This window comes from Somniosus microcephalus, chromosome 4 (genome assembly GCF_052327205.1).
Source record: "Somniosus microcephalus isolate GS21.2 chromosome 4, FLI_Smic_1.0, whole genome shotgun sequence".
NCBI lineage: Eukaryota > Metazoa > Chordata > Chondrichthyes > Squaliformes > Somniosidae > Somniosus > Somniosus microcephalus.
In genome coordinates this window covers 247820230-247841952 of record NC_140990.1, presented here as the reverse complement: position 1 = coordinate 247841952, position 21723 = coordinate 247820230, and the positions used below count along the sequence as shown (strand labels likewise).

Genomic DNA, 21723 nt, shown 5'->3' with positions numbered 1-21723 from the left:
CGTGCCATCAATGATGCCCTGCACCTGTGGGAAGCCAGCTAAAGCCACAAACCCAAGCGCCCGCTCATTCTGACTGGCATCATCACAGGAAAAGTGTACATAATTGCTGGCCCTGGCAAACAAACCATCAGTCACCTGTCTTGTGTATTTGTGGGCTGCTGACTGTGAGATCCTGCGAATGTCTCCAGCACAGCCCTGGAAGGATCTAGAGGCAAAGAAGTGGAGGGCAGTGGTGACTTTGACAGCCACTGGTAAAGCGTCCACTTGGCAGCAGGTCTTGTTCCAGCAGGCTACAAATGTCTGCCACCACCTGACGCGACACCCTGAACCTCCTGAGACACTGGTGTTCAGACATGTCGAGGAAGCTTATCCTCTGCCTGTAGACCCTGTGTGCCGGGTATGGCCTCCTGCGAGCTGCACCTCTCTGCTGATCCTCCCTCTCCTGTGGAGTTGCAGGTCTGTTGCTGCTCCTGCTGCTGCTGGTCACCTTGGTCCTCAGTTGAGGTTCAAAATAACACAGCATGAGTTGATGCTGATTTGATAGATCAGAGCTCTAAAGTGCAGAACAGATGTACAAACCTCCAAAGTGAGATGACACATCCAAATTTGTAAAAGTAACCTCTCAGCAAAAGTACTGTGAACAAATCCTTTCACACAAGCAGGCAAGAAAGCAGCTTTGAAGTGTCAGTACTTATTGGCATATTTCCCTGTCATGTCTTCAGTGCCCTCAATTGCCGCTGTGTTCTCACCTTGCTTTCACTGGCGAGTTCCAGGAAGCCCAAAAAACCCATGGACCCACAGTTAAATTGCAAAAGCCATGTTAATATCGCTGTAATTAAACTACTAATATATTGAAACTGACAACCCACCTATCCCGAGGGGGTTGCGCGCATGCAACCCAACGCACTGGAGTTAAATGCGGAAGTCGGCGGGTTGTAGTTTGCTTCCCGACAGGCTCTCATTTTTCCAGGACTTAACCCCCCCACCCGCTCCCAAACCCATGTGCTCACCCACGTTAAAATTCCCCCCATATGTCCATTTTGACATTCTCATCTTCTGTGACTTTGAAATGACAAATTCCAATAGCAATGGAAAAGAAAACACATGCTTGCTGTTAGAATTTGTAAACAGGTGTCCCTTATAGTCCTTAAATATAATAAGCAGCATTGTAAACAACTGCCAATTTAGCAATTCTGTAAGTACAATATTAAAATATATTTGTTCTGGGGATAAATGTTGCTTAAAAAAAAACTTGAACAAGCAGAGTGTTTCAAAAAGTGAATTTTAATCAGCTACTTATAAGAATTGACAAAATGTAACCGTAAGCTTCAATTAATAATCTGAAGATTTTAATTCCTTTCAGTCTTACAGAACCCTATTGTAAAATTGCAGGATCCCTTTTAATTTAATAGATATTCCAATCAATTTCGCATAGTTTAAAGTACCATAATGCAGATTTTTCAGCTGATACTTCCGACGACTAAGATCAATATTTTAAAATTAAAATCTGTGGCAAAGGGCAAGTTTTGAAGAAGTGTTAGATTATATATCATAGCTATGGCCTTTCTCGTGCTACTAATTAAGTTAACCACTGCACACAATTATAAATTACTGTTATACCATTAAGAAATTTGAACTCTACTGTCAGGTGATCTGCTAATCTTACATTCTGGAACATGCCTTTGGACTTTGAAGGACACACCAGACCCCAGGTAACACCATGAAACAATATAATAAATCATTGTTTTATTATTCATTCACAGGCTATGGGTGTCGCCGTCAAGGCCAGCATTTATTGCCCATCCTGAATTGCCCTCGAGAAGGTGGTGGTGTGCCACCATTTCAGAGGGCAGTTAAGAGTCAACCACATTACTGTGGGTCTGGAGTCACATATAGGCCAGACCAGGTAAGGACAGCAGATTTCCTTCCCTAAAGGACATTAGTGAACCAGATGGGTTTTTAAGGCAATCTGGTAGTTTCATGGTCATGGATACTAGTTTTTTAAAATTCCAGATTTGTTTAATTAACTGAATTTAAATTCCTCAGCTGCCGTGGTGGGATTTGAACTCATGTCTCTGGATCATTTGTCCAGACCTCTGGATTACTAGCCCAGTATCATAACCACTATGCTACTGTATGCCAATCTAGAGCAACTTGGTAAAGCTATAACTAGCCGTTGACAATTTGCTCAAAATGCAAGGTACCAAAACTCCCCCATTGATACTTAAATAATTACCAATTGGATGGTCCTGTATAGGCCAGTGCTAGGACTACAGAGGAGAGGTAGTTATTGCCTTAACCAAGCTAAACATATGGTAGAATACATTTTCGATGTGTGAGGATATAGCACCAGAGCGATCCTTTAGGAAGCCCTCTCTCTCGAGAGTTCCTTGACCACTAGTGGTTCCTTCTCTTGAGAACTGTGCTGATGTCAGTGGCTTGATTCAGTGATTGAAATAATTTATTGTTGTGCCTTGGTGTTAGTTGATGTGGATCAACATAAGGACCAAAGACTATGCCAGTGGTGGTAAATGCATCATTTGAGGTCCAGCTGGAGCATAGAGGCTCTGCTCACTTGACCAGAGTTAATATTGGATAGTGCTAGCCTAAAAGCCAAACACAAACATGGGGGCGATTTGTGACCAATATTGGAGGTGGTGGTGTTTGGCACACTAATACCAAAACATAGGAACAAAGGAATGTGTAGGACTGGAAAGGACCATTGAGGTCCCAATATCGAGGAACTAGCATTCTCCACTTACTACACTTTTTAGCAGCCTTGAATTTATGGATACAACTAGTCCCTTCTGCTTCCCAGCAGTCCACGTTAATTCATTAAATATAAATTGTCTTTTCACCTTCCCTCTTTTAAGTTTGAAGCTACACCTCTTGTAGAATCTGTGACTATGCTGAATATATGGACACTTATTTTGTTTATACTATTTAGGATCTTGAATACTACAATAAGATCACTCCTAAGCCTTCTCGTTTCCAGTATAAACATTCCAAGCTTCTACAAACTCTCCTCATAACTCAGATATCAATTTAGTTGTCCTTTGCTGTACTCGCTCCAATGCCTGAACATCTTTCTCATTATACAGTGACCTGAATTGGACACATTACTCCAGGAGGGGCCAGACTAGCTCCTGTACAAACTCAGAAATATTTCCTGAGATTTGTCAATCAGTGACTGCATCCTTCTTGGTCTTGTACACTGATCAGGAGCCAGGTACTGAAATTTCCCAATTTCTGAACAGCTTTTAGGGTATCAATATATACTGGACCTTCTATGACTACTAACAGTATTATGTAGAGCATTAGCAGAGTGACGATGCTAAGTTTGAAATCTGAAGTGCCAGGTCTCCAGGTGAATGCAAGATGATGTTTTAAGAAAATCTAATTTGACTTAGAAGTTGTAAACAACTTAAAAAAAAAACTTAATAATTCCAGTGCGTACTTCACATCGAAATTATCCTTTCTCCACTTACCTTCCAAGTACTGATTCTCTGAGATATATTTATTTCACATGGTCTTGAATAATGGATTCCACTAAAACTACTTTTTAAAGTGAAGTGTGTCAATCTTGGTTTTAGTAACACCTTTGCAGTAAAACAATAAAGAGTTGGTGAAAATTATCCAAGAACATGACTTACTGATGAAAGTTTTGTATTTATATAGCTCCTTATCAAGTCTCAGAAACTTCTCAATTTGCTTCACATATAATGAATTATTTTGAAGTGCAGTAACTGATTACATAGGTAAAAGCAGCAGCCATTTTGCGCACAAGATCTCAAAAACAGCAGTAAAATGCATGACCTGTTAATCTAGCAGTGCTAGTTGAGGAAAGAATAGTAGCTAGGACCCTGTGCGTACTTGATTTGTGTCATGTGACCTTTAACATCTACCTGAATAGTGAAACAGGCAGGTGGGCCTTAATTTAACATCTCACCTGAAGAACACTTCTGGTAATGCAGGACTCCTCCTGCACTGGAGTGTCAATCTAGGTTATATAATCAAATCTCCAAGTGGGATTGGAACCTACAACCTTGTGACTTAGAGGAGTGAGCCAAGCTAACACACATATTGCTAATAAGGAATTTGGTTTATCTGACAATCAGGCTTTTGTTTTACAAAATTATAAATCAAACATTTACTCTTCTACACGGTCATTTATGACAGCTGAAGGAGAAAAGTAATAAGTTTTGTAACATAGTCATAAATACTTTTCTGGTAACATTACCAAGCAGTTAACAGTATTGCTTTCAGTCTAGTCAAATTACAAGAGTCATACAGGAAATAGGTTTAAACAACTCCCCAGGCTTTAATTTGCACATTCAATTGTCAACATATTAAAATAATAAAGTTTCTGTTCCCTCGATGTTAACAAGCAAAATATCAGCCACAGCAGTTATTCTTTGAAGTCATAATGAGTATAGTCTCAATACTGTTATGGGTTTGCTGAGGATTACTGCATTCTCGGCTCACATCTAGAATGAAGATCCTTACATTAATGTTAATAGCCATTGCTCAAATTGGCCAAATTCCATTTGATGAAGCAGATTGCTATAACACATCTCCAAGATAAAGGAGATTGGTCTGACACTGATGAGGTTCTTCAGAGTGATATTTCATTCACTTCTGACAGGGTGGTGCAGTATTTATTCAAGTGAATCAGGGGCTCATCTGACCTTTATGATTTATTCTGGTTACTAACAAATTTATACTTTTTTTATAAAGCTATTCTGAAGTCATTGTAATGAGCAGAAGGGATGCGTGCAGCTTCTCAGCTCAGCTGTATTGCAATCATGACACAAATAATGCTGGCTTATGATAAAATCATTGTATGCCCCTGGAGGATAATGCTACCTGAAAATCAGTAATCTCAGAGTACGAGAGACCAGTCCACATCCTATAGAGGTGAAACACTGTACTGGAACTAAATAAATTTCACAGAGCCGGTCATTTTAAAATGACATTACCTGCACAAGCACGCGTCCCATATCACTTCCCTGTTTCTGTCAGTATGAATATTGGTACAAGTCACTAAATAACCACAAGATGCACAAAAACTATTTTATACACAAGTTGTAGCTTAGCAAAAAATATGGCTTCCAGTGACCACAGTAAGTCATTATGCAGAGAATTATTAACCAAATTATTTAATAACAAAAACAATTATGACGTGTATAATACTGTCTACTGATTTGCTGTTAAAGCATTGCTTCAAGTTAGCTGGTGTAATTATAATGCTGATCTAATATCAGTCCTGATAGGACACCCACTCTTGTGATACGATATGGAAATGCACAGCAACATATGGCAACCAAACCAAAATAAGAGCTGCCAACAGTAAATGATACAAGCTCCAATGCTAAACTTCAGAAAAAATCCAAAAAAATTCAAAATTCTAAAGATGTGTTGCTAATTAATTTTAAATAAGATGTCCACTGCTATATTCAAGACTGTAACAAACTCTTACGGTTTAGATTATATTTCCAAATCAATTTAATTTTGCCTTTCTAATTTATATGATTACTTATAAGCAATACTCCCCGCTATACTATATTATCTGCACTTTACATATCATGCCTTTTTTCCTACTGATAGTAAAAAGCCAAAGTAGGAGGTCACTACCTGCATTGTTATGCACCTTATGTAATCCCCTATTGCAGGACTATTGGTTCAATGTAATAAACTAATATGTATTAAAGTGCCCCAAAACTGGAATACATAGGTTGTTGTGCCTTTAGCTACATTACTATATTGCCATTCAAGGTACTCAATTTGGTTATTCTGCTTTTTAATGCATGATTAAACTATTCTGCCTACATTCCAAAATAGGGTAGCTCTAAACAAGTCATCTACACTTAAGTACAACGTTCACAGTATAGAAAAATATAGGGGTGGGGGGAGGGGTAAAAAATAAAGCATTTTTGAATTCTTACCCTCTCCTCTGGAGTGCCATCTTCTCCAGCAGATTGGGGCTCTGCTTGTATGTCTCTAAGGGCTGGAAGACATTTTGTGTTGGTAGGCTCCCGGTTTAAAGTTGTATAGCCTATGTGCTCATAGATTGGATTAATTGTCATCTTGGCGATATATTCTGCAGCCTTAGTCTCAATGTACAATGTAATCAATCCGTCTGTTACCAGGTCATGGATTGACTCAAACCGTTTCTCTCCCACAAAGTGTTTCCCATCATAGTAAAGACGAAAATTTCTGGTCTGAGTTCCAAATCTGTCTCAATTGAAAACAGAAATTAGAACATAGTGAGTAAAGCAGTATTTCATTGTGTCCAAAATATCAAGCTATCAAAGCATTCACTGTGCATTGCACCGTAACAGCAATATAAAACTGGACTATACAGATGGGAAGGGCACATTATGAAAAACGAAGACTTATCGCCAGACCACTGCTAGCCCTAAAAGAAGTGATTTGTTTTCTTCGAGTCTTTTCAAACACTATGCTACAGCTGTGAAGAAATTAAAAAAATACTCAAAACTCTATTTGCGAATTTTAGCATCTCTATTCGATTGCTTAGCTTCCGATTTGCCTTCATAATAGTGTCCTCTATTAACACATCAATACTGTGGTTTAATACAGTAGTTGGACTTCTCTGTCCCATCACTTCAGAAGGAACAGGCTATTTGGAATGTTGTCCAGTCCTAAAGCCAACAATTACACTCAGAGAGAGTTGCTGCCAGAAGCTGTAAAGACTGAAAGGCACAAGAGTAAGTATTCTTTTATTCTGGTTGAAAGCCAAGAGCTCACTGTTGAGTTTAGTGTACAAAGTGCCTATGTGTTGCACTAGCTTGAGTCAGGGTCATAGGCAAAACATTGTTTACAGTGTGGAAGGGAGGACATTCTACCCATAGGATTTTGAAAATTCTATGGACAGGATAAACATTTTATCATATTTCCTTTATTATATCTGGGCAATTTTAAAACTTCCAAAATTACACAAATGCATTCGCTTAAAATGATTTTGTTTGTATTTTCACAGACATACAATGATTTTGTTTCTCTTATTAGCTTGCTGAAAAACATACAGGTGATCCTGATTGGACGAGACTGAAATATATTTCAATTCTGGCATCTCTCGTCCTGCCCGACTGCTACCTTTCTCATGGTTATTTTGTGACGCTGCAGCCATTTCCCGTTCTGAAGTCAGACCTGTATCACTGCCAAGGTTACCAGCACGTCTCTCCCATGGTTACTATAAAAGTGGTCATCGATAACCCAGTACTGTTAATAAAAACACAGATCATCCTTCCACAAGCACTCAAATCAAGGGTTGGTGATGACATGAAGGTTTTGGGGACCTGACATCCAGCCTTCGAGTGCAATACTACATTTATTTGATAAATGTGACAAAATATTAAATACATTTCAGACATAAATTACTGTCTGAAATATATTTGCTATCTTCACACATTTATTAGTCATTAGAAGTTTTGTCAATGTTTCATAGGGGGTGGCACTTGTTGACTGAGGTTTTGTTTTTGTGGGGCTCTACCCAGGGTCATATCTGCAGAAATTGTCAATGTTCTCCACTTCACCAATGTGCCCACTCATCTGATAACAGATCAGGTCTATTCTTGACCTCTTGAGGTCTATATTTTACATATGTAACTTTATGTGCATGTGTGTATTTTTTTTATATATCAAGATGTTACACACATATACCTCATTGTTGCTATCCTTCCTCATGCGATACTTTTTGCATTTCCATTGCTCAGTATAATATAGCTAAATATATTTTAAAAAAACATCACTATAAGGAATTAATTTAGATCAATATATGCAGAAATTTTGATGTATGACATGTTAATCTTATAGACAATATTTAACATGAAATTTTAGCCACAGGCAGCATTGGGACACTGTATCTTGGTGCTCCAGCATGCCATGCTACTATGCAGAAGAACAGAGTTCCAACTACAATTACATAAATAGCATAAGTCAAGACAGGTGCTTCTCTACTGGGGGAAAAAAGAGGGTGAATTACTGAGAGTCATTCTCACACACCTCTTAGTGCACATGTCACAATTGGCATTAATAGATTCCTGAGAGTAGCTCACATGCTCTCCACTACTTATGGTCTAAAAAGGAGGCAAATGTGATAATTTTAAAAAAGTTACAGAAAACGAATTCCCTTGCTTATCTATGAGTCAAATGGTTCTGAGAACATACAGACATCATCATAATTAAATTAGCAGTCGCCTGCTGCAGTTTTTAACAAATACATATATTTGTTTCTTTTTATATGCATCATTTGGAATATCTTGGTGACAACATGAAAATACGTGGTGCTGCTTTTCCTGTTATTTAAATCATTTTTTTTTTAAGACAAAACATGGAGCAGCAAAGGATATAAACCCACTGGAAATAAAGGGAGAGATGTTCACATTGCAAAAAGAAAAACAAAACAAAAGCTGGTTTGAATAGCATACTGTAGCACAGTCTAAGTGAGCTGCTGTTCTAGTTATAGCCAATCCCAAAACATATGCAAGAATTCAGAATGAACCAGACATCCCAGATCAGCTCGAATCATAAATTAAGATTCAGTCTATCTAAGTAAAATAATTCCCTTTTGTTTGAGGTCCAAATTAAGCTTCAGATTTTAGGACTTATCCACATTTCTTAAATCACTGGATAATACAATTTACAAAATAATGTTTGATTTACTATCTGTCAAAATATTTATATTGTGGACTGAAGCTTTTTATTGTACATTTCCATTCAATATTTTCTGCGGAGAGAAAACAAGTGGTAAAATTATATTTCTGGAATTTTAAATTTATGAGCACCCAACAGTAGATGTATGGTGTACAAATTACTTCTTGTTTATTAAACAGAACCAGCTGGAAACAGAAGTTTAGCTGGAACAAAGATATTAATTATGTATTGTAAATAAAATATGCAGCAAGATTGGGATAAATTATGTTCAACAGCAAAATAAATCGGAGGTTATCAATTGCATATCCACTAAATTCTCTGTGTAACGACTATTGTATACAGCTTTCAAAATAAATGTTTTTTCCATTAGATTCAAAAAAATCTGTACATTTCTAATGCCGTGTAAAAGGGAACAAGGAAAACATATGCAACCTTAATGTATCTCTAAATTCACAGCATTTTCTAAATTTAAAAATTAACTGAAATGTTTTTGGTGCATAGTCCTCAGAAGTTGGAACATTGGAATAATGATGCACATGTAGTTTTAAACATACCAATTTTCATCAACTGCACACAAAGGCTTGACAAAAACCCTTAGAGCTGCAATTACAACTGAAATCTGAAACTTCTGCAAAGCACCAGAAAAAATACACTTCAATTGTTAGAAATGTGAAGTATGATTTTGCTTAATTAAGAAAACACAAGTCAAGAAGACAAAAGACAGCAATCCTCTGTTCCACAATTCTTGTTTATTGCTACATGACAAAATGAGATGTGTAGAGATGAGTGTTTATAAAAGGCCGTGCTTTGATTTATTGTTATTTAATTAAGTTTTATTTCTTGTATATTAAAATGAAAATTAATATGCCGGCTTTTAAGATGGTATATATTGCACTATAATCTGATATTTATTTTCATTTTCTGCCAATGAACACATTTGGCTTATTTTGCCGATATACTTATCCATACATAATAACTGGTCTAATTATGTGTATTATTGAAAATAATGCATTCTTGCTTTGGCCTGGGGTTTGAGGTGGTTCAGACTTTATTATGACTCAATGGCCTAGAAATTCAGTGGGCTGCGCCACCAGTTAGCGCCCAAAGAGGGCACTTAGTGGGTTTCGTGCCACTGGCCACGCCTCCCGCGAAATTTAGCGGGGCGCTAATGGCGGCGTTAGCCAGTAGCACTGCGCCGCCACCGATGACGTCATCGGTGTGCGCAGCATCCCGCTACCGCCCCGCTCGCCAAATTTGGTAGCGCCCCCCGCTGTAACGCCGGTCGCAACTTGCGACCGGTTCAGGGGGGCCTACCTGTGGCGGTAGAGGCGCTGAGCGGCCATTTTTTTTGCTGGCCGCCTGCCAGCACCTTTTCGCGCAGCCATCCCCGGCCTCCTGAGCACCCCCCCCGCGTTGTGCCGGCTGTCTCCCAAGAGCCCGGCACTTCTCCTCGGTGCCGGGCTCTTTTGCTGGCACTCGCGATCTCAGATCGCGCTGCAGCAGGCCCCTCCCCTTTAAGAAGGGAAGGCCTGCAGTGGCGCTGCGGCACGTTGCGCTGCGATTTTCAGTTGCAGCACCCCAAGACGGATGCGGGGCGCCTCGAGTAACGTCGCGCTTCCGTTTGGGGCGCTCAAACTGAATTTCCGGCGGGCGCTCTTTCCGGCGCCCTGGCGAGACTGGCGCCCGTGGGCGCCACCGAATTTCTAGGCCAATAGCCAGAACTTCGGGTCCCCACGGGTGAGTACGCGCTGGGTACTCAAGCGTAGGCCCAACGAAAGTGCCAGTTTCGTGCATGCGCGGGAAACCGGAACTTCCGTTCCCTTAAAGGAAGGGGTTCACAGGTCGAACGCGTGCGCCGGAGAGGCAGCGCGTACGCCTGGAACTTCCGTTTTTTTTTCAGATTTCTCCGGGAGGGTAAGTCTCCAAGAGCTACGCTTTTAAAAAGCAGTCGCAAGGCCTGCTTTTAACAAGGTGAATTAAGTAAAATTAAAACATTTTTTCCACAGTTTTATTATTTTTAAATACTTTAAAGAAAGGTAAGTTTATTTTTAGCCCCGTTAGAAATTGTGATTAATTTTTTCAAAAATTTAAATTATTGTTTAAAATAGTTATTTTATGTACTTTATAGTTATTTTAAAAATGTGTTTAAAAATTTTTTTATTTGAAGTTGGGGCTGAATTGTATTCATAGATTTGACAGGTCTTCCTGTCAAATCTATGAATACAGATTCCCTGCTACCATTGGCTCTCCATGGCCCACGTGATCCCAGGGGACGCTTCAAACTAACTGCGCCCCTGGGATACATAAGCACTATGCGCCGGCAGTTGCAGCAGGCCCAGGATCGGAATCCCACGTGGGCCCACAACACAACGGCCGGCTCGCTAGGTAAGTGCAGGTCGGAGGCTTGCATCTGCGGGAAGCCTCCGACCTGAATTTCTGGGCCATTGTGATAGAAATTTGTTTCTGACAGTTTTTGGACACAGTGGATGCCGGGCTCACTGCCCACGCCCAAGCACGTAGGTGCAACTGAAGTCTCAAATTAGTGGTCCTAATTAATTTAAATAAAAGGCAGACTGCTTGATATTCATTTTTCATTGTAATTTGGCTTTTGGTGGACTTACCAAATAAAATAATTACAATTTAAATGTGTTATAACTAAACAATGTACAAGCTTGACAGTGTACAAATTTTTGAATTTCCTACCAAACTAGTGTTGAAGCTGCATGAACTTAATAATTATCTTTAATATGAAGTTCCCAAAATACATTCAAATTGAAACTCACTCCTGCAATTTTCTCTTTAATTACCCTTCAATGTGATGTTTCTTGTGTTTGTTTATCCTTAGAACTGATAGTAGGGCCACAGGTTATTAGATTAGAGCTTGTGTTCTTAAGCACACTTGCATGTTAAGGGAGATGGCCAGTCAGATGGAAGACTTCCTTTGAAAAAGTAGGATTGCAATGATAAGCCATTATTTCTCCTTCAGATTAAGTCTTGCAGACATTCAAGACTCAAAAGCTGTATTATACAAATTTTATTAAGGGCAAAGCAGGGGTTGGTCACGTAAGAAAAAAAAAGTTGACCGAATAAAAGTAATCCCATAAACTGAAATAAAAAACTAGACAATGTTTCCCTCAGGTAATGCAACAAAGAATAAAAACTGATTGACACATCTTATAATTCCAAGAAAGTCATTGTAACGATAGGAGTGAAAAACATGTGGCTAAAGGAGTGGCATGGGAAGGAGGGGTTCAATTTCATGGGACACTGGCACTAATACTAGGGCAGGAAGTAGCTGTACCATTACAACAGGCTGCACCTGATCCTGGCTAGGACGGAAAGGATAACTAGGGCTGTAAATAAAACTTTAAACTAATAACATGGGATGGGGGGGGGGGGGGGGGGGAGGAAAGAGAAGAGAACTTTTAGAAATTACAGAAACCTAACAATAAAAGAATCAGGAAAAGAGAGTAAAGGACAAAGTAAAAGAAGGAATAAGGATAACACGAATTGCCAGAGATCGAAGTCATAGACATAAAGGTAAAATAACTACTAAAAACAAAGAGAGAGGAATAAATAAAAACTTAAACCATTTATACAGCAATGTACATAGTATTCAAAACAAAATGGATGAACTAGAGGCAATAATTTGGAGTGAAGATCCCGATATAATAGTGATGACTGAAACATGGCTATAATGAAGCAGTCTGTGCCCGCATGCAGCAAGACTTGGACAACCTTCAGGCTTGGGCTGATAAGTGGCAGGTAACATTTGCGCCACACAAGTGCCAGGCAATGACCATCTCCAACACAAGAGAGTTGGGCTTCCTTCCCTTGACATTCAACGGGATCATCTTGCCTAATCCACCACCATCAACATCCTACAAGAGCAGGTCAGAGGCTGGATATTCTGCAGCGAGTGACTCACCTGACTCCCCAAAGCCTTTCTAACATCTGCAAGGCACAAGTCAGGAGAGTGATGGAATATTCTCCACTTACCTGGATGAGTGCAGCTCCAACAACACTCATGAAGCTTGACACCATCCAGGACAAAGCAGCCCACTTGAATGGCACCCCATCCACCACCTTAAACATTCATTCCCTCCACCACGGCGCACTGTGGCTACACTATATATGATCTAGAAGATGCACTGCAACAACTCACCAAGGCTTCTTTGACACCACCTCCCAAACCCACGACCTCTACCACCTAGAAGGACAAGGGCAGCAGGTGCATGGAAACACCACCACCTGGAAGTTCCCCTCCTAGTCACACACCATGACTTGGAAATATATTGCCGTTCCTTCATCGTCGCTTGGTCAAAATCCTAGAACTCCCTACCTAACAGCACTGTGGAAGAACCTTCACCTCACGGACTGCAGCACTTCAAGGCGGTGGCTCACCGCCACCTCCTCAAGGGCAATTAGGGATGGGCAATAAATGTTGGCTTTGCCAGCGACACCCACATCCCATGAATGAATGAATTAAAAAAAAGAACAGGATTGGCAACTAAATATTGCAGGATACAACATATTTAGGAAGAAAATGGAAGGAAAGAGGGGAATAGTTGTACTAGTTGAAGATAACAGTGGCAGTAAAGAAAAAAGGCTGTAACTAGCAGTAAGATATATACAGAATCCATATGGATCGAGTTAAAAGATAAGAAGGAATCGTCACTCTAATAGAGGTATACTATAGACCATGAAATAGTGGAAGGATATTGGAGGAAGAAATATGTAGGCAAATCTACGCGGTGAGTAGCAGGCATAGAATAATAATCATGGGAGATTTCAACTACCCCCAATAAATTGGCAGGAAGAAGTACCAAAAGAAGAAAAGGGACTTAAGTTTTTACTATGTATGCAGAACTCCTTTCTCACTCAGTATGCAAGAAGTCTAACAAGAAAAGAATCACTGCTAGTTCTTGTAATGGATAATGAACCAGAACAGATTGGAGCCAAAAGCAAGCAAGCTAATTATGGGGCACCGTGGATGAATAAAGAACTGAAGGAAACATTGAAGGTAAAGAAAGGACATACAAGAAGTACTTAGATACTAAAGGAGGTGGAAAAAAGGGAATAGGAAGAAGTTAAAAAAAACATCAGAAAGGCAAAGAGAAATTACAAAATCAAATTATTAAGGAATATAAAAAGAAATGATAGTGTTCAATAGGCACATAAACAATAAAAGGAAAACTAAAGTGGGGATAGGGCCACTAAAGGACGAGCAAGATAAACTCAGGTAATGAGAGAGAAATGTCAGAAGTACAGAATAACTACTTCGCCTCAGGTTTTACTAAAGATAACAAAATAAACAATTCACTAGAGGATGAGCTTAAAAAGATTATTAATAGAGTTGGGATAGAAAGGGAGAAAGTAACTGACAAACTGGCAAAACTAAAAGAGGATAACACCCCAGGTCTGGATGGTATGCACCCACGCATACTCAAGGAAACTAGGGAGGAGATAGCAGAGGCACTAATTTTATATATATGAATACATATCTAAGTAAATATAAATATAAAAAGTTCCATAGAAAAGGTGATATTGCCAGAGGATTGGCGAACAGAAAATGTTCTTATATTTAAAAAAAAGTTAGAACAAAACCTGGGAACTATAGACCAGTCAGCTTAACGTTAATGATAGGAAAGATACTGGAATCCATACTAAAAGAGGTGATAGAAGAGCATCTAGAGACAGAAAGTAATAAAAAAGTCAGCATGGATTCCAAAAGGCTAAGTCATGCTTAACTAACCTGACCAAATTCTTTGAAGAGGTAACGGAAAGAATAGATGAGGGTAACACAGTTTATTTATCTTTTTAGATGTCATACACTTGGATTTTCAAAAGGCCTTCGAGAAGGTACCACACAGTAGGTTCATGATAAAGGTTAGGGCATGTGGAGTCAGGGGATAAATAGCTGAAAGGGTAGAAAATTGGTTAAAAAATAGAAAGGTAAAGGGTCGTTATTCAGATTGGAGGAAAGTAGAAAGTGGTGTTCCACAAGGATCAGTGCTGGGACCACTGTTATACATAATTTACATTAATGATTTGGACTAAAGAATATCAAAATTTGCAGATGATACCAAACTGGGGAGCAGGGAGGGGAGTATAGTTAACACTAAGGAAGAATGCAACATAATATAAGACAACATTAGAAAACTTGTTGACTGGGCAGTTAAGTGGCAAATGAACTTTAACATAAATAAATGTGAGCTGATGCACTTTGATAGGAAAAACAGAAACATCACCTACACCTTAGAAAATAAGAAACTGAATGGGGTAGAAGAGCAAAGGGTTCTAGGGAGACAGGTGAACAAATCATTAAAAGCAGCATCGCAATCAAAAATGCTAACAAAGCACAGGGATTTATTTCTAGGGGTACAGAATTCAAAAGTAGTGAAGTTATGTTAAACTTGTATAGGACCCTGGTCAGGCCGCACTTAGAGCACTGTGCACAGTTCTCGTCTCCATACTATAAAAAAGATGGCGAATTGTCATTACCCCTCTGAAATTGACTGTCACTTCAGGATTTAGTACATGCGCAGCTAAACATGGAAATCCTGAAGTTGTGGCCAGTCATTCACTGCTCCGACACAGACTGCACTGTGGACACCCCCCAACCCATAGCCGGCAATCAGTGAAATCAGTGTAACTGATGAAAACTTAAGCTTTTCCACGCTAATATCGCTATTAAACACCCCATTAAATGTTAAGCCTTGTTGGAATATGTGTTACTGGGGTTTTAACAGTGTATTGACTGCTAAACAACCGTTCTGGCCCTGAAAAACTAATTTTATATTTGTGGAATGTCAAATTTCTCCATTATGATAAAAATTACTAGATTTTTGTTCATATTTCAGCTTCTACCGTCACCCCATTTCCCACATTTCTGCTCTCACCCCTTCCCCTCCCTCTCAGAACCACGACAGGGTTCCCCTTGTCCTCGCCTTTCACCCCACCAGCCTCCACATTCAACAGATCATCCTCCGCCATTTCCGCCACCTCCAGAATGATCCCACCAGCAAACAAATCTTCCTCTCCCCTTTCAGCATTCCAAATGGACCGCTCCCTCCATGACACCCTGGTCCACTCCTCAATCACCCCCAACACCTCCTCCCCTTTCCACGGCACCTTCCAGTGCAAGCGCAGGAGATGCAACACCTGCCTTTTACCTCCTCCCTTCCCACTGTCCAGGGCCCCAAACACTCCTTCCAGGTGAAACAGCAATTAACTTGTGCTTCTTGCAATTTAGTATACTGTATTCACTGCTCACGATGCGGTCTCCTCTACATTGGGGAGGCCAAACGCAGATTGACCACTTTGCAGAACACCTCCGTTCAGTCCGTAAGCGTGACACCAAGCTTCCAGTCGCCTGTCACTTTAATTCTCCGCTCCACTCCCACTCTGACCTTGACCTCTTGCACTGTTCCAATGAAGTTCAACATAAGCTCGAGGAACAGCACCTCATCTTTCGATTAGGCACTTTACAGCCTTCTGGACTCAACATCCGTTCAACAAATTCAGACCATAACCTCTGCCCCTATTTTTCAGATGGCAGCTGTTGGTGATTCTGCCATTCCCATTTACACCTCTTCTAGACTCATCTTTTGTTTCTTTACTTGCCCCATTACCATCTCCTTTTACTTTTTACAATCATACCTTTTGTCATTTAATCACTCCTGCCTTCCACACTATCACAGACCTTCCCTTTTGTTCTTTCCTCCACGCCCCCCTTTCCCTGTCCCTGCACTTGCTTAAAATCGGTTACATCTCTAACTTTTTCTTGTTCTGACAAAAAGGTCATCGACCTGAAACGTTAACTCTGTTTCTCTCTCCACAGATGCTGCCTGACCTGTTGAGTATTTCCAGCATTTTCTGTTTTTATATTAAATGTTGGTGTTCAGAGAGATTTAATGTCCTAGCACAAGAAACACAGAGTTAGCATGCAGGTACAGCAAGCAATTAGGAAGACAAATGGCATGTTGGCCTTTATTGCAAGAGGGTTGGAGTACAAGAGTAAGGAAGTCTTGCCACAATTGTACAGGACTCTGGCGAGACCACACCTGGAGTACTGGGTATAGTTTTGGTCTCCTTACCCAAGGAAGGATATACATACTTGTCTTAGAGGCAATGCAACAAAGGTTCATTCGATTGATTCCTGGGATGAGAGGGTTATCCTATGAGGAGAGACTGAGTAGACTGGGCCTATACTCTCTGGAGTTTAGAAGAATGAGGGGTAATCTCACTGAAACATACAAGATTCTGAGGGGGATTGACAGGATAAATGCTGAGAGATTGATTCCCCTGGCTGGAGAGTCTAGAACTAGGGGGCATGTTCTCAGGATAAGGGGTTGGCCTTTTAAGACTGAGATGAGAAAGAATTTCTTCACTGAGAGGGTTGTGAATCTTTGGAATTCTCTGCCCAAAAGGTTGTAGATACTCAGTTGTTGAGCATTTTCAAGGCTGAGATAGATTGATTTTTAGACTCGAGGGGAATCAAGGGATATGGGGATAGTGCAGGAAAGTGGAGTTGAGGTCGAAGATCAGCCATGATCTTATTGAATGGCACAGCAGGCATGAGGGGCCGTATGGCCGACTCCTGCTCCTAATTCTTATGTTAGGATTGGCTGCTTAGACAACTTGATGACATCACTGCTGTTCTACACTAGGATTCCCCTATTGATAGCACACGTCAAGAAAGCTAATGTTCTCGCCACAGAGATCACAAGATCTCTGTGGGCAGCTTTCTTCGAGGTCAGCGGCAATCGCTATCGCTTTACGGGCCAATACGATTCCCTCCACTCACTTTGTGAATGGAGAGAAACACCACAGCTCGTTATCTGATGAGTAAATTCCATATCCCATTCAGAATGTCATTGGAAAAACCTGAACCACTTTATATGCTTTTTCTCTTGCTAATGGCTCCTCTGCAACTTGATGCTTGTCAAGGTGTCAGCTGTGGCTCAGTGGTAGCACTCTTGCCTCTGAGCCAGGTCATGGGTTCAAGCCCTACGCCAAAGACTTGGATCACATAAACCAGGCTAACACCTCAGTACAGTACTGAGGGAGTGTTGCATTGTTTTAGGTGCCGTATTTCAGATGAGACATTAAACCAAGGTCCCTTCTGCCCCTTGGGTGGACTAGGGGGCACAGTTTCTGGATTAGGGGTCACCCATTTAAAACGGAGATGAGGAGGAATTTCTGCTCTCAGAAGGTTGTGAATCTTTGGAATTCTCTACCCCAGAGAGCTGTGGAGGCTGGGTCATTGAATATATTTAAGGTGGAGATAGACAGATTTTTGAACGATAAGGAAGTCAAGGGTTATGGGGAGCGTGCGGGAAAGTGGCGTTGAGGCCAAGATCAGCCATGATCTTATTGAATGGCGGGGCAGGCTCGAGGGGCCAAATGGCCTACTCCTGCTCCTATTTCTTATGTCCTTATGTAAAAGATCCCATGGCATTATTCGAAGAACAGCAGGGGCGCTCTCCCAGTGTCCTGGCCAATAGTTATTCCGCAACCACCATCACTAAAACAGATTATCTGGACATATATCTCATTGCTGTTTTGGGAACCTTGCTGTGCACAGATTGGCTGCTGCCTTTCCCTACAGTACAATAACATTTCAAAAATTACTTATTTGTCTGTGAAGCACTATATAAATGCAAGTCCTTTCCTTTCCTTTGGTGTTGGACAGCATGGCAACATGGGACGTTATCTGCATATATGTGAAAGCTGATCCCATGCTTATAGATAATGTCACTGAGGGGCAGCTTGTAGGTTTGGAATAAGAAATGGCCAAGGGGCACAATGCAGAAGATGTGCTGGTCATGGTGGGACAGAACTTTGAAAGGGTAATGCCAATGAGGTTAAAAGGGAAACGTATTATAAAGTTAGGGCTAACAATACAAAAGATAATCATGAGGAATGTATAAAACGTAGAAGGAAGGTGAAAGAAAGATTAGAAGGGATAAATGAGATTAAGAAAGACTAGCAGATAATATAAAGAATAATATTAAGAACTTTTTCAATCATATAAAAAGCAAAAGAATAGTGTAGGAAAGAAGAGGGTAGGATCATGGTAACTGTATTGACAGAAACTGCAAGGATACCAGACTGTTAATTCAGCAAAATGGAACCAACTCCTTTCTCATAAAATTTGACAACGGAAAGTTTCTGCTGGAGCAGGATGCAGAGTCTCATGAACAGAGATAAGAAAAGGTATAAAGAGAGTCTGCACCTAGACTGCGAGCTCCAGTGAATACTCCACAGAAGAAAGACATCAGCTGGCCGTACTCCCAGGATAAAGATGACTACGGTATCCTGCAAGGTAAGGCTGTCTCATAGAAGAATGTAGTGTGATGCCCTCTTACTGCTATGGTTAATGTTGTGTGCTTTGCTGGTATACATGAAGTCAGTCATCAATAAAGGTTAAAATATATAATCATGTTTGATTCGACAGGCCTGAACCCAAACCCAAAGGCACAGTACATGATTATCTAATAAAAGAAGCCAGAGAGGAGATACCTGAGGCTTGGCCACAATTTTTCAATCCTCATTAAATATACAAATTGTGCCATGGATCTGGAGAACAGCCAATGTAACATTTTTGTTCAAGAAGGAAGAGAAGGATAAATAGAATAATTACAGACCAGTTAATCTTATAGTTGTGGGCAAACCATTAAAATCCGTAATTCAAAATAAAATTAGTGAGCATTTAAAAAAGCATAGATTAATCAAGGACAGCCAGCAGGGATGTGTTAAAGGCAAGTCGTACTTGACAAATTTAATAGAGTTTTTTGAAAATCTAATAACTGGGTAGCTAAAGGGAATGTTGTATATATGGACTTTCAGAGACATTCGATAAGGTGCCTCAAAAGCAGCATGTAGAAAAATTGAACGGTATGTTATGTGAGGAAATGTAGTTGCATGGATCAAGTCAGTTGCTGGACTGGAGAGTTAGGGTCAACGGGTGTTGCTTAAATTCGACAAGGAAATGATGTACCTCGGGGCCAGTACTGGGTCCACTTTTGTTCTCAATATATCCCTTCTTCTTCTTCTTAGGCAGTCCTTTGGAACCGTGGATGACGCTTCCACATTAAAAATTAGTTCTCAGGTGACTGATGAGTCCAATGCGGGACCTACAGTCTCTGTCACAGGTGGGGCAGACGGTGGTTGAAGGGGCAGGTGGGTGGGGTGCTTGGGTTGACGTGCGCTCCTTCCGCTGCCTGCGCTTGGCTTCCGCTTGCTCCCGGCGAAGAGACTCGAAGTGTTCGGCGCCTTCTCGGATGTTTCTCCTCCACTTTGTGCAGTCTTGGGCCAGGGATTCCCAGGTGTCAGTGGGGATGTTGCACTTTTTCAAGGAGGCTTTGAGGGTGTCCTTGAAGCATTTCCTCTGCCCACCTGGTGCTCTCTTGCCATGTCGGAGCTCCGAGTAGAGTGCTTGTTTTGGGAGTCTTGTATCGGGCATGCGGATGATGTGACCCGTCCATTGGATCCACTTTTGTTCTCAATATATACAGATTATTTGGAGTTGGGTATATCAAACACAACCTTGAAATTTGCTGACAACACAAAAGTAGAAGGTTTGGCAAACTAGAGGAGGACTATAAAACACTTCAGGTAGATATAGACAGGTTAGCAGACTGAGCCACCGTGCTGCTTCCGCCCGCTCCTCTGAATCTGCCCCAACCCTGACCCATGGGTGTCCTTCCACCCAAGGCAGTGCTAAGAAGAAAAAGAGGAAATGAGGTGGAACTTTTTCATTCAAAGAATTATGGCATAGTGGTTACCACTGTTGCCTCACAGCGCCAGGGACCCGGGTTCAAATCCGGCCTCGGGTGACTGTCTGTGTGGAGTTTGCACTTTCTCCCCGTGTTTGCGTGGGTTTCCTCCGGGTGCTCCGGTTTTCTCCCACAGTCCAAAGATGTGCGGGTTAGGTTGATTGGCCATGATAAAAATTGGCCCTTAGTGTTAGGGGGGGATTAAATACGTGGGGTTACGGGGATAGGGCTTGGGTGGGATGGTTGTCGGTGTAGGGACCGGGTGTTAGGGTTTGGATGATCAGCCATGATCTCGTTGAATGGCGGAGCAGGCTCGAAGGGCCGAATGGCCTACTCCTGCTCCTATCTTCTATGTTTCTATGTAAAAAGTCACTAAAACAGACTTTGTGTAAGACTAAACAACAGAAAAGTTGACAGTGAGACTTTCCACCTCAAGAGCTCAGTGGGTAAATACATCACAATCTGTGGCACTGAACTACACAGACCAAGAATGTCCCTGATCTGTGATCTAAGTCAATCTTCGCAAGGGAATCGGTAGAAGTGTGTAATTGGCCTCACCACCTCTGGACAAGAACAGCCACACAAAAACAAAGCCAGAATTCTCAGTCCTGATTACCTTTGACATGTATGTGTGTAGAAAGTGTGATTGTTGTAGACAGTGACAGCCTGCCAACATATCATACCCAGACTCACTCATAAAAAAATGACCCCATGTGTAAGATAATTGAAGAGCTGCCACAGGCAGTACAACTGTATCCCAACATGAGCTACCACCTTCAAAATAAGAGGCCCAGAAGTAGAAACAAAGTGAAATTGAAAGGGATATAATGGCCCTGAATTTACGGTTCGTATGATGGACTCTCAGAGTATGACGTCATACCGCCTTTGAAATTGAACACAAGTTCAGGATTTCTGCATGCGCTAAATCCCAAACTTGCGATTTGTCAAGTTCCGATTCCGCATCGGCTTCGCTGCACGTTTCACCTACCCATTGAAATCAACGTGCCGGTGAAAAGTTGGGCTAATTGCCCATCTACTGCGTATTAATTACCATGAAAATTTTTACGGCTGGTACAAATTTGGAAGGGATGAGAAAATTGCATCAATTTTAGGCTAGGTTTATACTACAGCTCATTAAAAAATTCCTAAATCGAGTTTTATGGTTCATATCCAAAGGCCAGATCTGCTAAAGTGCACTACTGTATTAATAATTACTTTAATATCAATGCATTTAGATTAAACTGTGCAAATCAAAATAATTTCG

The 21723-nt window shown here is 40.9% G+C and overlaps 1 protein-coding gene across 5 annotated transcripts in view; it reads right to left on the bottom strand.

Moving 5' to 3' along the window:
- chn1 (chimerin 1) overlaps positions 1-21723 on the bottom strand; it is a 204519-nt gene that overhangs the window by 82805 nt on the left and 99991 nt on the right. For all 5 annotated transcript variants that reach the window (XM_085986143.1, XM_085986142.1, XM_085986140.1 and 2 more), the window contains one exon: positions 5946-6234. In XM_085986143.1, coding sequence (XP_085842269.1) covers positions 5946-6234 — 289 coding nt within the window. The remainder of the gene's footprint in view (positions 1-5945; positions 6235-21723) is intronic.